The 16091-nt window shown below is 39.1% G+C and overlaps 1 protein-coding gene and 2 long non-coding RNA genes across 4 annotated transcripts; 2 read left to right on the forward strand and 1 right to left on the reverse strand.

Annotated features, from left to right (window-relative positions):
• The first annotated feature begins 4145 nt into the window (after positions 1-4145).
• Positions 4146-5930, forward strand: LOC116715574 (uncharacterized). 2 transcript variants are annotated; one of them, XR_004338197.1, is made up of 2 exons: positions 4146-4200; positions 5162-5930. It is a non-coding gene; the product is annotated as an uncharacterized LOC116715574 (long non-coding RNA). The 2 variants fall into 2 exon arrangements; XR_004338198.1 differs by having other exon boundaries at positions 4194-4243.
• Positions 5399-9039, reverse strand: LOC116715575 (uncharacterized). The gene is made up of 2 exons (XR_004338199.1): positions 6478-9039; positions 5399-6193 (listed from the first exon to the last, which is right to left on the reverse strand). It is a non-coding gene; the product is annotated as an uncharacterized LOC116715575 (long non-coding RNA).
• A 907-nt stretch (positions 9040-9946) lies between these two features.
• gemin8 (gem (nuclear organelle) associated protein 8) lies at positions 9947-12152 on the forward strand. The gene is made up of 4 exons (XM_032555893.1): positions 9947-10036; positions 10215-10261; positions 11368-11689; positions 11759-12152. The coding sequence occupies exons 2-4, from the start codon at positions 10259-10261 to the stop codon at positions 12016-12018; spliced, it is 585 nt and encodes a 194-aa protein (XP_032411784.1). The 5' UTR covers positions 9947-10036; positions 10215-10258; the 3' UTR covers positions 12019-12152.
• The last annotated feature ends 3939 nt before the right edge of the window (positions 12153-16091 follow it).

Raw genomic sequence — 16091 nt, forward strand, 5'->3', positions numbered from 1 at the left:
TTCATCACCGTTCACTGTTATTTCATCATGGTAAATCTTTATCATGTTAGAATTAAACTGATATTAATGATTTTCAAAGTTAATAAATCATTTCCTTACCTTCCACAGTGACGTTGAGCCGTAGCATAAATGTTCCATCGCGGCGTGAGCACTGACAGATGTAGCTTCCACTATTTTCTGGTGTTAAATTGTTCAGATGGAGAAACATTGTCTGATTTATTAACATGAGTGAAAACCTGGAGTCACATTCCTGCTCAAAGCCTCTCTCCAGGTGGTATGATACAAGACACTCTTCTTCTCTGCTCCTCACTGGTCTGATTTGACAGGCAACAAGTAAGATTGGATCCTGTGTGGAATTGCTGCAAACTGGAGTCAAATCTGATTCTTTCCCACTGGTTTTCACCACCGGCTCCAGATTATCTGCAGTAATAAAAGTGGCAAAGATCAGCTATTAATCAGCTAATAAATGCTATTGAACAGCATTTATTGGTGTTTTTAACATGTATTGATTGAAAATGAGCAAAACAAAATATTGTTTGGTTCTGTTGAACTTAAGAAATAAAGATTAATTATTTTTGTAATTCATGGTATAATATAGTAGTTATTGTATGTTTGCTTTACCTTTGTCATAGGAGCAGATTGTCAGCCGCAGAAGTAAAACAAACCACAATGTGCATCTCCACATTCTGGTTAAATTACCTACGACGAACCACAAAGATGCTGCAGCTCGTTCCTGTAAGCAAAGACAAGAACATCCATCTTCTGTTCACCCTTTGTCCCTAATGGGGTCGGGAGGGTTGCTGGTGTCTATCTCCAGCTACGTTCCAGGCGAGAGGCAGGGTCACCCTGGACAGGTCGCCAGTCTGTCGCAGGGCAACACAGAGACATACAGGACAAACAACCATGCACACACACACTCACACCTAGGGAGAATTTTAGATAGACCAATTAACCTAACAGTCATGTTTTTGGACTGTGGGAGGAAGCCGGAGTACCCGGAGAGAACCCACGCATGCACAGGGAGAACATGCAAACTCCATGCAGAAAGACCCAGGCCGGGAATCGAACCCAGGACCTTCTTGCTGCAAGGCAACAGTGCAGACAAGAACATTTACCTTCATAATACATTTTAAGCTAAATTCCTTCAGGTTAAGAAAAAGAGCGTTAAAAATGAAACAGCATCTTGATGTTTTGTTAAAGTCTAGCCTAGACTGAAATCTTCTGTAGCTTCTTACAGATTTCATAGTGGGATCGTTCTGTATTTACTTCCAGGGAAGAAATGAATGATGCTGCCGCTACCATGTTCACCACGGCGATGTTAAGTTCAGGATGATGGGCAGCGTAAGCTAAAAATGGGTTAGCTTCCAATTTACACATTTCCACTATTCAAATGGGGGTGGCTTTCAATTAAAATCCCAAATCAAATTGACATTTCTAGCTGTGCTTCTCATCCTGAAAGATTGGATCCTGTGTGGAATTGCTGCAAACTGGAGTCAAATCTGATTTCCTGGCGGTTTTCACCACCAGCTCCAGATCATCTAATAAACCAATGTGTCAAAAAGCAACTATTAAACTCAAGTTTGCAAATATTGTATGTAATTCACAGCTGTTTTAAACAAAGAATGTTCAAGAGAAATGAAAAAAAAACACTCTATACAAGCAGGTCTTGTACATACCTTTGTCGTAGGAGCAAAAAGTGAACGGCAGCAGGAGAATAAAGCACAGATTATATCTACTCATGCTGGTCAAGGCTTCAATTATAGCAGCAATGCTTCTGCTGCTGCTCCTTGTTTACTGTAAATGGTTTATATGGCGCTCTGCAGTTTACCTCAGCAGCTAAACCGCAGATTCTTTAACTCTACAAAGATACGAGCTGCAAAACGCCCCTTTAAAAGGAAGCCGACATCACCGTTAGTTCAACCTTCACTTCAAAGTTATAAAAGCATCCAAATGCACAGAAATAAGTATGAAAAATGTCATTTATTTTAAAAGTAGTTTTAGAACGTGGGATACATACATCAGGATTCCTGTCTGAGACTCGAAGCTCAGTATCGTTTATAGCTAACTAAATCTCAGATTGACAACAGAGAAGATAGTTGGACTAACTTGACTGTTTGTGTTAATTTGACAAAGTAATTATATGACTGTAAGAACTAAAATTTGCTTTCTGTTGGGGTCCATGATTCTTCCCTGCACCAGTCTCACTTCTTAAACATAAGAATCTCAGGATGGAGATTAAAATCAGCTGCATTTTGGTTGGCTTTTTTTTTTCTTCCCCTCCTGTATGGCACTGAAAGTTGAGGATACTTGCAGTAATCGATATACTACAATTTTTCATTTAGGTACAAGTATATGCGCAAAAATCCAGCACATAAAAACTTCTTTTAGCATAAAACACAAAACGTATAAGTTATTGAGTTATTTATGGTGTGTTTTTAGTGAATTGAGCTTCATGTATTGAGCTCCTGGTACCAAACAACCTAAAATATAGAAAATGATCTAAATTCTGGGACATTAAAATGAGGTCTTGCTGAAATACTAAACCATTTGCAGCACAAATAAAACAGAAAAGTTGGTTAAGAATTAATGTGGTGCTTGTGCGCCCTCTTTCTACAGCTGCCCTGGGAAACCACTGTCAAGAAAATCCGAGCTCATCCCACTTCCCCATGCTGGAGATTTTAGTTTAACAGTAATAATAAATAAAGTTATCTTTAAAATGAATCACTCAAGTGACATCAAGGCCCAACAGTAGACTTAAGTGTCAATAAAGTTAGTTTAACAGTAATAATAAATAAAGTTATCTTTAAAATGAATCACTCAAGTGACATCTAGGCCCAACAGTAGACTTAAGTGTCAATAAAATAAATCTGGTTGTGTGTGTTGTTTTTGTCTCATGCAAACTTTGCTTTAATTCTACTTTTTTCTATCTAATCATAAGAAATCATAGTCAGACAGAGAGAGTCATTAAACAGGAAAAGCAGGTTTCCTGGAAAAAGAGGAAGTTTCCAGCCTGCAGATTTATAAAAATAGCTGAGACTATTTCTTATTTTAAAGCATGAAAGTTTAAAGAATTAAATCTAAACATTTTGAGTAATTTGATAAGATTCAAAGTAAAATACTTATATTAATATTGGTTTACTTGTAATAATATTTACACGTACATTTGTGGGAACACTTACAAGAAAAACAAGTAACTGTAACTTTGGCATCAAATAATTAGAATCATGTATTATTCTTGGTTTCTTTTCAGAAAAACATCTGTAATAACTCACATTAGGATTATAATGCGAGTGATTAATAAGTTATGGTTATAAAATCATAAATGAATGCTAAATCAGAGAAGCTGAAGAAAATAAATGTGATATAAGTTTTGGTTATAAAATTATAAATGAATGCTAAATCAGAGAAGCTAAAGAAAATAAATGTGATATAAATGTGATTTTGACATTGAACTTGAAATGGTGTAAAAAGGTGTAAATGCAATTAAACATCACTGATATGTTGGAGGTAGATAGTAGGTGAAAGGTGAACGGTTAAGGGAAAAAGGGGAACTAACAGGAGAGCAGAGATGATCAACGCCTTATTTAGGTAAAAGGTTGTGCAGGCAATGGACATAGGAGGTTGAGCAACTCTGAGACATTAGCACAGACATCAGGACATAATGTCTGAAGGACAGTGATGGATGTGAGGTCATCTGTCTAAGCAGACAGCCAATGAAAACGCACCAAAAGGGTGGATAAACCCTATATAAGGTGGGTGCAAAAGAGGAACCTTTTGTTGGATCCTCCGGGCAGCTTCGAGCCAAGAGATGGACAAAGAACTCTGCAGCTGAAGAAGAGCCGGAGCCACAGAGCCGAAGACTGTCCTTCTCATGGGGACCAACCGGTCAGGCCCACAACCTGTGGCTTCACATCGCACTTCTCTCATCAGCTGGGTTCAGACCCCAAAGACAAAGATGAAGACAAAGGCAAAGACAAAGAAGAAGAACTGGTGCCTTTTTTCCTGCCAGCACCAAGTCCTGTGTGACCTCACCATCCATGCGGAGAAGAAGCTCATCAGACCTACAGAGATCCCTGCCTTCGCTGATCAACTTCCTCCTCCTGCTGCAGCACCTTCTTCATCATCAGACCTACAGAGATCCCTGCCTTCATCGATCGGCGTCTTCCTCCTGCTGCAGCACCTTCTTCGTCGTCGTGCCAGGTCTGGGGTTCGAAACGTCAAACTCCGTCCGTCTCTCTCAAAGGTTCCCTTTTTTTAGTTTTCAGTGTCAGCAGTAGGGAAAGATAGACTAGATGATTGATTTTACTTATTTGATTATTTCTGCTACTGAATTAAGCTGTACTGACCCTTGCAAAAATGCCTTACTAATAAAATATTTAGCATAAAGAAAATCTAAAAGATGTTGTGGACATTCAGTTAATGAGTCACCTTAAAGTTCTTTGATGGTTGTAAAATAGCTGTGATGTTTGATTCTGGAGAGGAAAAAGTTTAAAATGTTTTTAGGTTGCTGGTAGCCCAAATTTAAAACGTCATCCTTGGGACTCACCCGAGTCACTAAAACCTACCTGGTTCAATAAGAAATGCAAGTTGTAAAATAGAGAACGAGCGACCGTTAACAGGTGTGCTCTGTGAAACTAGTTGGCTGTAGGCTGCTCAGTCTGGCTAATTCACAGGGGGAAGAAGGGTGGGACACCTGGATGTAGGCCGTCAGAAAACCAGGCGAATCGTTTCTCGAAACCAGCTTAAACAGAGTTTACTTCAGTTCTGGGCAGGGTAAATCCCGGCAGATTTAGGAAACTCAATTAACCCGTTAGAAGGAGAGCTGGTAGCACATCTCCCCTCTCAGAAGAGGAAGTAGAGAGTGAGACAGTAGAGACAGAAAGGAGGGGGGGGGTGTTGCGCAACAACACCACCCATATGCCTCATATCACAAACCACTCTAGAAATTGAAGCTTTATAGAGTTAAGACAATAACAACTAAATATTGTAATTTCTAAATATTTGTAAAGTTAAAATCCTCAGGTAGATGTTCCCAGATTAGCAGATTTTTTTTGGAAGTTTTCTTTCACCACAGAATATTTATTTTGTTTTACAGGTTTTCATAGATGTCCTCTGTTTCTTGTTCAGCTTCTAAACAGGCCTTTTTACTTTCCCTCCCCAGAGCGCCGACATGCAGATGCTTCACCAGAGATGTAGTCTGGTAGAAATCTCCCGCAGGCTGCTGAAGGCTGGCGTACTCCCTTTCCTTTTTACCCTGTTAAAGACAACAAAAGCTCCAGCTCAGTAACGTCCACAAGTTATTTTTCAAAATCTAACAAGAGGGTCAACGTTTGAAAACATAAAGCAGCGAGCTGCATCCTAACGATGGGCAGAGAGACGCTCGACGCACTGCAAGTGTGATCAGGAAGCCGCAGTCAAACTGAAACCCGTTTTTTTTTTTAGGTCACTCTACGCCCTCATCCTGTCTGCCACTACTGACCTCCTGAAACTTTGTTAGGCCTCAAACATCGACAACAGGTGACTAACAACCACTTAGGGCAGATTTCCAGCTTTTCCAATCAGCACAAGTTGATTTAAGTTCAGCTTCAACACACATTGAGCTGTTCAAAAAGATTTGTGGTTTTTAGTCTCATGTCTTGCACCTCATCCACGGTGTGAAAATGTCACAAATGTAAATAGTTTGAGACATTTTAGGTTGATTGTTTCAGCATGCAGCACTTTGCAAAAGTATCAACATCTCTTTTTAATTTTTCACACTTAAAACCAAACAAATGCATTTTAATGCAACAGAACATCGGAAATGTTCCATAATTGTTACTTGCAATGTTAAACACTGGTAAAGCTGTGCTGTGTTCTTCTTCCCCAATACAATAAGGCACCACTTTGTGTTGGTCTATCACATACATAGCCAATAAAATACATGAAACGTTTTGGTCCTCGCAAGACAAAATGTAAAACAGCTCAAAAGGTGTGAATATTTTTAACACGTTGTGTTAAGCTTCCAAAACTGTGATATTAATTCAGAAATGTAAGGGATCTGAACTGAAAAGCAGGTTTCTGCTGTCGCTCTACACACATACAAAAACAGAAAAGGAAATATTCAGCACATCTTCACAAACAGTGAAGCGTCTCAGTGTTTAAAGAAGTAGCTTCACTTACGTCTAATTCAAGACTTTCAGTCTGTCTGCAGCATCTGGAAACAAAAAGAAAGAATCAGAGTTAAACCTATTAAATCAATGTCAAGGTTACAAAGATTCTTGTCTGCACAGACAATTGATTGCACCCTTAAATAACATTTAAAAATGTCTCACTTTACCTTCTATGCCCATTGACTAGGTACCAAATGATCAATTCTGTATGTTGATTTTCACTTCAGATCAGTCAGAACATCTTGTGGTCCACCATTTCTTTTATATCTTACGGTTTTGTAGATTTAAACCCGATAAAGGTTTTGCTGGAGGAGACGTAGATAATCACCTGCAGCGTGTTTTTCTCAAGGTGAGTCCAAGTGTCACTGCAGCTACGGCGGTAAAACCAGCCGCAGCACTGACCGCCACCATGCAGCTGATCACTCTGAGCAGAGAAGAGCTGCCGTCATCTGCTGGAGATGCATCAAAGCAAAATACACAAAAATACAAATGGATCACTATTATTTAGTATTTATATTAAAGGTAGAAATACATTTTCTGCATGTCATGTTTGTACAGTGTCTTAAAAATAATTAATTATTGCCTCCATTAATGAGAAGATTAATAATTAGCATAAAATTTTAATTAATAGATTAAATACGGCACAACAACTTGACCACTACAATGTAAAATAATGAATAGTTAGAATAAGCAGAAAATCAGGTGTAATATGAAGAAAAGACAGACTTGTGCGTAGAGGTTACATGAAAAACTCCTTTCTTGTACCTTCAGGTTCCAGACAAAAACAAAGAGGCAGCAGCACAACGAGCCACAGTTTGTCCAGATTCATGACGGTCAAAAGATCTGCACAAGACTTCTGCTGTCAGACTGAGCTGTCTGCTCTTCAGAGCTAATGCAAGGAGGAGGGCGAAGGTCGGGACGGCAAAAGTGAATTCATATCAGCTCATTTTGATCACAGCTGAATAGGAAGTAAAACAAAACTGCTAATTTCTAAGTTACTCTCAGCGACTATAATTAGAGCTGCTGCTCTTCTTTCTGTAATGGTTCATTTAGCCACGTTGGAGGGTTTTTAAAATGAAAAAGGAAGGAAACGGGAGAAAGTTGTAATTTTTTGAGGACAATCACTTTTCCTCTACTTTGCTCGAGTCTCAAAGTTTTGTAAATAGATTTATAATACTTTCCTGACTTAATATTTTCATTTGTTCTTAAGTGTCTTTAGATGATGTCATGTTTTCACCTATTTTAACCTACATCTGTTGTCAAACAAGTTACTTTTAAGCGATTTCTTGATTCAGCCAGTGTGGCCCGTAAATATACAAATAATCACAGGTAATAAATGGTGTCAGAAGGGAGTGATTGCTTTCTCACACAGGGTCTGGTGCATTTCGACAGTTTTTATTCCTTTGTAAATGAATTAATCATCTGCAAACAATTTTTTTTTTTTTTTTACTATTTTAGGTCATAGATTCTGAATAAAATGGACTATAAAAAGGGGAATTAAAGAGGAGCAAGGAGTTATCCCTGATGAACGCCTTCAGTTATGTTTCCTGACGTCAAGTGACAGTCAGAGCTGACCTGAAATGTACTCTTTTAGTAGCTGAGGCTAAAAATAAACCTAGAACTCCCAACCAGGAAAGGGAAACGTTTCATCAACATTATCAAATCTGGAACTAAAACCAGCCTGGTTTAACTCATAGCTTATTACATCAGGCGCTTGTTCTGTAAGTTATCTGTCAGTTAGTGGACTGACCGCTGTCTTCTGAGAACTCATCACTTCGTGAAGTTGGCATGTTGTTTCTCCAACTGCTGGTGGGTGATGTGTTGCACGAGTCGTCTGTCAGTTTGACACCAGTCTATACATCCTGCCCACAATCACCTCTGTTTTTGTGAAAATGATTGACTGCAAAGTGTGACCCTGAAACTAAATGTAGGAAGCATTCATGAAGTTTGGGGATTTTACCATTTATACTTCATGTTTTATGTAAAAGAAAAAAGAAAGGGAAAAGAAATATTTCCCTCTTTTTTTGTATGTTCCTCAGCTGGACTAGCAGGAAGATTTAGACCCAGAGTGATTTGTGAAAACAGAAACAGCCATAGATTTATGGGATGTGGGACCCTGAAGCAACACAGACTGCCGACGCTGTTCGTATACTAGCTCTGACTGGTGATGATGCTAAGAGCGGTCAAGGTGGTGAGCTAGGAAGGTTGTGGTTTCACACTACAATGCAGAAGTGTGAACAGAATAGGTTTGGGGTTCCCACGCTTCACTTATAGGAAAAACATGGATGGCACAAAACAATATACAACCTTTTACTTCTGTGTCGAGCTGCAAGCCTAACACAGCAGAATTATGAAACTGATTCAGAATGAGGAATGAAAAGAAACTGGTGGTAAAAGCGATGTGATGTGTATTATTGAAAAGCAAATACTTTAAAATATCTGCGGTTTTCATCTTTGGTTTGGGCACTGCAGCTTTAATCTGTGCTACTCTGTACTATAAAGCTAGATAAGAACAGTAGCATGTGGCTGGCACTACTTTATGAATCGTATCAGGATAAAACAAAGAATCAAACTGAAATAAAGTTCAGGATGAGGTTTCATTCACAAAAACGTGGATTATTGGGAAGATTAAAGCAACAGAAAACTTGTTCAGAGCTAAACTTTAAATATCACATGAGTCACCGCCCCAAACAGCTGCTGCTACAAGCAGAGAAACAGCGAAAGATATATCATCATTATTATTAATTATTTTATATATATGTATATATGTATATATACTTTATTTCTATGGAACATTTTTTAATGTACAAGACTAGGTGTATACAGAAGAAAAAGGATTTGAGCGCATTTGTTACTCATGCTACAGGCAGTAAAATAAAAATCAAAACAAACCCTGCTTTTCTTTTTTCTACCGTCAACACACACATATTCCTACATGAAGGGAGAAAACATGTTCAGAGAAGACGCTAGCCTCTTTCTACTTCCTCTGAAAGCTTTGAAGCCTGAAGCCAAAGTATGACCCACATATACAGTAGAACGGGTCGTACAGCACTCAGACGCTGAGCAAAGCTGCTCTGTTTGTATCCTGTTAGCGAAATATAAAGTCAAATATCAAGTCCAAATGTTTAAAAGAGGAATATTTCACTTTGTTTTGCCCTATATTTACCTTAAATTACTTGATTTAATCAGCTATGTGCCTGTGAGATAAATTTAGCATCCACATCACACACAGAGGTTTAAAGATAAACTGATTAATCATTTTCAGATGATTATATTTAATAGGGAAATAAGTAATCCAAAGTAACTTTATTCCTATGTGAAAGCTGAGATGTTATTGCAAGGAATTTAACACTTGACACTTGAAAACAATGTTGCTAAAGTAAAGTTATGAGGTTTAAAGGACAGTTACTTTTTCACTTTTAGATATTTTTCCCTCGATAAATTAAATACTCATTTAGGTTTTCTTTGTGATTAAAATGTGATTAATGATCTGAAACATCTTATTGTTAAGGAAGAGAAAGGAATCTTTAAGGAGGTCAATTTTGTTTTTACTTAATTTTCATTTTTAAACTACAATCTTGAAATCCTAAGTTTTATTTTAGGAGCTTTCAAATAAAATTTCGGTTGAAACTTATGAATAAGAGAGTTTTGTTAGCCTAAATTATGTATTTAATAGTATAAAAGGCAGTTAATGTTACCCAACATTATACCAGTTTCTATATAATAATAATAATGAACACATTATACAGGCCTAAATGTTGCGCAATTTACACCTTCGCAGTATGTCCGCAAGGGGGCGCCAGGTAACCGGGAGTTGCCTTCCTTTCGCTCAAAGGCTGCTGGGAAGTTTTCAATGTGGCGGCACCATGAGCCGCTGGCAGTAAGAGGTAAACATTTGATGTACTGAGATAACTATAGATGAACATATTGTGTTTATTGAATATGTTTAAGCCGTGCCGACGTCTTGTTATCGCTGCAGACCGTGACGCACAGGACGTCGAACAGGAAGTAGTGTTACAAGAAAGTGTTCCATTTACCTCCAGTATTTTATCTCTGTCCACACAGGAGACCCGCGGAGGGACTGGAGTTAGAGCTGCGGCCAGTCAGTCATGGTAGGAAAACTAAACTAGCCTGAATTACTGACACCTGGCAGCACTCTGCTGCTTCCTGTTTAGTCTCTTCTGGTTTCTGCAGCTTCACTCCTGCAAAACGCAGCATTTAGAAAATATGAGAGCACAAACAACACAGAGAGCTAGATAAATATACTCAAGTCTTTGCAGAATCATATGAATCAAAAAATGAAAAGCGTTACAGAAATATAAAAAGCAACATTTAGGACAATAGAAGAAGAAGAAAAAAGATACAATACAGTTAATGGACGAGATTCTGTGCTAATTACCTTTATGCTCAAGTATGAGCATAAACCATAACACTTATAATAAAATATCCACACAGTAATTCAGAGCAGATAAGAGAAATTAGGTTGTTAAAACACCAAACGGCCTGAAATATTTTTTATACCCCGAAAAACAAGAAAACAGTTTTTCTGATTATTCCTGCCAGTGTGGAGAAAAAAAAAAGATTTGTCAGCAAATTTGCAATACAAATACTTCTGTACACACACATCTTTAGTCATACCACATTTAATTTTTTTAGCAGAAAGTCTGATTCTCTTGTATAGTTTTCAAAATCCGATGTTTATAAATTTATGTTTGAATGCTACATGTATTTTCAAGTTCATTATTTTTCAATTATGACACCCAAACCTAATCTATATGTCAGTCAAGGATTAAACAGGACAGAATACCAGCCTCTGTTGTGCTGTGGTTGCCCTCTTATAGATCCTAATCCCATCCAGTTTGGTGATCCTCAGGGATCTCTTTTAAGACTAGTGTTTTTGATCCATCTGATCCATCTTGGTCTCATCCTGTGATCTTTTAAGGACATCTCCCATCATTGTTATGCAGATTATATCCAGTTATATATTTCTTCTCCTTAAGTTTCAAAATTGCACATTTTATCTGAAATATTAATATACTTTTGTTTTGTCTGGTCTGGATTATTGCAAGACATTCTACTCATGAATATGTCTTACATATTCATGTCTAACCAAAACGTAAAACCAGTTGCAGTTTACCAAAACCTGCAGCCAGGCTCCTGACTAACTCGTCCTAATTGAGTTGTAAATGGAGAAATAAGAAGTCTTGCTTCTCTGCAGGAGGACGTCAGCGCTGTGATGTCCTGGTTCTCCAGCCCCGCCTACAGCCGCTACTGGCAGCACTACCAGCAGGCCATGGCCTGGCGCCGGAGGCACCGGGGAGCCTACAGGAAGGCCTGGAAGGCTGCTTACGGCCCGGCACGGCAGCGCCGCTACGATGACTGGCAGGCCAGCGGGAGCGACCGCAGCAGCAGCAACGACGACGACGCGGAAGACGAAAGCAGCTCGGACAGCGACATCGAGTGCGACGTCAGCAACATGGAGATCAGTGAGGAGCTGCGGCAGTACTTCGCCCACACGGAGAGACACAGAGAGGAGCTGAGTACGTCCACGTTGCGGGTCAACTTCCAACTCCTTTAGATGTGGCCTGAAGTAATGATGATGTTTACAGGGAGGCAGCAGGAGCTGGAGGCAGAGCAGCAGGACGGCTACGTCCCGGCCGACCAGGACCTGCGCGCCGCCTGCCGCCGCAGCAGCGCCGCGCCCCCCGCCGAGCGGCCGGGCGAGAGGCGGGCCGCCGAGATGAAGAAGCTCTACGGCCAAGACGCGGCCAAGATCCTGGCCATGGAGGCGGCCATGCAGCTGGCGTTTGACAGGAACTGCGACCTGAAGCAGCCCAAGTACTGGCCTGTCATCCCGCTGAAGCTGTGACCTTCACACAGGAGCTGCAGTTATTATCTCTGCCTCTTTGCAGCCGTGTGTCTTCTGACATGTATTTTGTCTTGTTTTTGTATTTTGACAGAAATGTAATGAATAATAAAGTGTTTTATGTCTAAATATTGAAACAATTTCACCCTTATCTTTCATTTTTAGATTAATAGGGTTTTGAACTGCATGGTATTTAGTATTAATATTTTTTTCTGATCTGGATTCATGTAAAAAAAAAAAGAAAAGAGAGAGAGAAATGGTACCAAGTAGATATTTTTATTTCTAGATTCCATTTTCCATTCCTTCATTAACAGGTAAGGATTTATGAAAGGTAGTTTCTGCTTACACGGCATTTTCATGACGGAAATCAAAAGGTGAACATTGAAAATCAGAAATAAAAATAATTCTGTGAAACTCAGAAATATTTATGGTTGTTTTGTTTTTTTTGGCGTTTTCTAATCTCTAAGTTTCTTGAGTTTTTCTCTGAAATATAATTTTTTGTTGTTTTTATAACATTTCTCAAATGATTCGAGTTCTGAGGATATGTATTCCTCTTTTTTCCCCCAATCCACAATAGCGGCGTCGTACATTTTCGCTGAAAAAGGTTGAGCAAAATTAGATTAATAACCTCGTTCATTTGCGAGAATTCACAGCAAACATCAAATAGGACATATTTCATTTAGTACATGAAATATGCTGCGCTGTTAAAAATGAGTTAACATTTACAAATTGAAATAAAATCTAGTCCAACATTTTGTTTGAGGCGCGCATTAGTGTGGTTTATTTCTAGCCTCTGGCGGTGACGTCACGCCTCCTCCTCCTCCTCCCCTGATTCCTAAACGGGACGTCCAGTTGTTTGCGTGCGCCGCGACAACCTGTGGGACAGCATCTCAGGCACTTTTTGTCTCAGGGAAAGTTTCCACCGGAGCGGCGGACATGGGTAAGTGAACTCAGCTTCATATTTATGCAGGTCATCATGTTGGACGCTGCGGGAATCTTCACCGGTTGTGCGCCAAACGTGCAAAGCGTGCCCAATTTGATCCGTTTTCACACCTTACTCCTGTGGTGTTTGTGCAATTTTTTTTTTCTTTTTTACATTTTTCTAGATGCATTTATCGGTTTTCAACATTGACACACTTTATCTGTGTGCGTTAAATCAGAATGGGGTTAAAGCGAGGGCTGCGATGAGATTATTTTGTATGATCCGCAGAGAAAGTGCGTGTAGCCCGTAGTGTGTGTGTGTGTGTTTGTGTGACTTCCTAAGCTTGGGAATAAACATGCCAGGCTCCATTAGCATGCAGAAATAGGAACATCCCCTCTAAATCAGATGTTATATGGAATATTACTGCATTTTTGTACAATGTAAAACAAAAAAAAGAGCAAAAACACACCGCCCTGTGGATTCTTTTTTGTTAGAAAAAAGGAAATTTCACATTATAGCAGCCATAGGCTCCACAAGCAGCTGCTTAAGACTAACAATATAATAATTGGTATGAACAAAGCCAGGAGATAATTCCTTAAAGAAGCAGAACATCCCATAACTGATGTAAAATCAGAATTAAAGGTGAAGTCACAGGGAATATCAGTGTATAAAAAATTAACTTATTAGCAATAATTCAGAGCAAATAGTCTCAGGAATACTAATTATAATCCGTATTATACTTTAAAACACAATTTTCGGTCATTTGTAGATCCAGATTCAGCAAAAATAAACCAATAATCTCACACAGTTAAAAGCTTTTGTGTAGGAAAAATGGAAATAGATTCCCCAGCTGGACGTGAAGCCGGCTGCAAGAATAACATCTCACAAGTGGGAATATTTACAAAAATGTCACTGGTTTTGGTGAATTTCTTGGATTACGAGGCGAAATTTGAGATTACCTAACAGCTCAGATTCATTCCATCATCATCCCCATGTCAGGTATTCACGTGAGGGCTGATGTTGATTGGATTAGGAGGGAGTGATCAGCTCACTCTTTGTGGATTAAACAGACTGCAGGAGCTCGTAACGAGCAAGATAACTGACAGGTAAAAAGCATGTGTGCACGTTCCAACACCAATGATTCTGGACGCCATCTTGGCTAAACTGAATTATCTACTTAAAAATCTTTGGTTTTTTATTACAAAATTGGGGGCAGAAAAATTGTATGCAAGCTTTATTCAATATTTCTAAACAAAGACAATGCAACTTTTAAACATCCAGCGACGGTAAAAGGAGCATAAATTCATTTTCACTAGATTTCTATTTGATTACAAGCACAGCGTCATACTTATGAAGGTTATTCTTTGGCATTATGAATTGCATACTCTTTGGTACACGTGATTAACTGTTGAGCATAAAAACACAAAATCGAGTGAAATAAAGAGAGGAACGTTTACAGTCTGGGCTGAAACTCATTCTGATCGCTATAAATTGGTATTAAATATGAAAAGGCGCCAACATTGTTGATGTTAACGTCAAAACAATGTGAAAGAGAAAGAGTTCAATGTTAATGGAGTGAAAGAACAAAAAAACATCACACAATCACCACCATGTTTGGTTTTGGATCAGTATTCAGTGCCAACTCTGCTTTTTAAAAGTGTTGAAGCTTAGTAATCAATATTTGATTTTAAATTAGAAAAATCTAAAGGGACATTAACATGATGGTAACGAGTTTGAACAAGTGGCGCTAGCAGCTAATGCTAGCTAAATTTAGCGAACGGCCACATTTGAAGTCGCTTTAATATTTTGAAAATAAAACTGAAGTAAAAATCATGCAGAATAAAATACAAACACTTTATTGAACCAGAGTATTTTCTATTTTAACAAGCCTTAACGACCGCACAAAATCACACTGAGGTCCACTATAAGCCCCTTTACACCCTGATTCAGATGATACAACAAACATATGGTGTATTTAACAGCATTTTTTCCCCCATAATTGTTTCAGGAAACATCATGTTTGTTTTCCCTAACTCCAAACCAAAAATGACACCAAAAGCATCCAGCTCGGTCCCATTCCTGACCCCTCTAAAGGCCACACCATCTGTTTCCAATAAGGCAGCGGGCCGTAACCGTTTATGGCCTTCAGGTTGGTGCGAATTCGAGAACAGACAGGATGTAGCCCGGCGACATCATTTACTGCCACGGAGAACTTTGGGCGCCGTCTTCCTGCAGGAAGCTGGCCTGAACTTCTTCCTCGTTTGGCCCGTTGCTACTCTCAAACCGCGCCTCGCCTCTCATAATCATCTCGTCTTTCGTCTGTTCCTCTCATCATCCCCCTGCTTGTTGCCTTCATCGTTATTCTTTCCGACACCCCCTCCACGTGTCCTCCTCCGTGAATTCTCTCTTTGTGCTCCCTCTTTCCGCCGCGGCTCGTCTCTGCTCCGCTTTGTGCGTCGGGGGCTGGGGGAGGAAGCCGTCTCCTCTTGCATCCTCGCCAGTGGATTTGTAGCGGGAGATACTGGATGTAGCGGCTGTCAGCAGACAGGGTTCAAAAAGAGCTTCTCTTTTAATGACTCGCTACACACTGCAGGAAAATTTGATCATTCAGCTGGAGAAACAGAGAAAGTGGAACAATGTGCTGATCTGATCTGATAAAAAAAAAAAAAAAGGACACAAGCACTTGTCCTGCAGCAGTAGAGTCTTAGCAAAGCTGGATATCTGTTTTTAGGGTTAGTGCTTTGGGTTTGTAGCTGATGCCAACATCAATTTCTTTTCATTTTCATTTTCTCTAGTTACCAGTATTTTTTTTTTCACATCCTGCTCTGAATAAAATCAACTTGTATCATTAGTAAAAGCAATACTTTAACTTGTTAAACTCAATATTTACATAAATCATAAGTAACTAAGACACCAATACCAAGCCAAGGTTATTTTTCGGTTGCTACATTAAGTAGAAATGTAATTAATAACACTTAACATTAAGTGGTATTAATTAACATTTTTAAAACGATTGTTTTAATTACTTTCTAACCAACCAACCACAAATGTATCTCTAAACTGAACTGAATGAAAGATGAATTATGTCCATTTTTCATCTACTGCTACCGGTCAATGCTAAAGATGTGATGGTCATTGAGTGACTCGTATTTCT

The sequence above is a fragment of the Xiphophorus hellerii genome, chromosome 24 (genome assembly GCF_003331165.1).
Source record: "Xiphophorus hellerii strain 12219 chromosome 24, Xiphophorus_hellerii-4.1, whole genome shotgun sequence".
Lineage (NCBI taxonomy): Eukaryota > Metazoa > Chordata > Actinopteri > Cyprinodontiformes > Poeciliidae > Xiphophorus > Xiphophorus hellerii.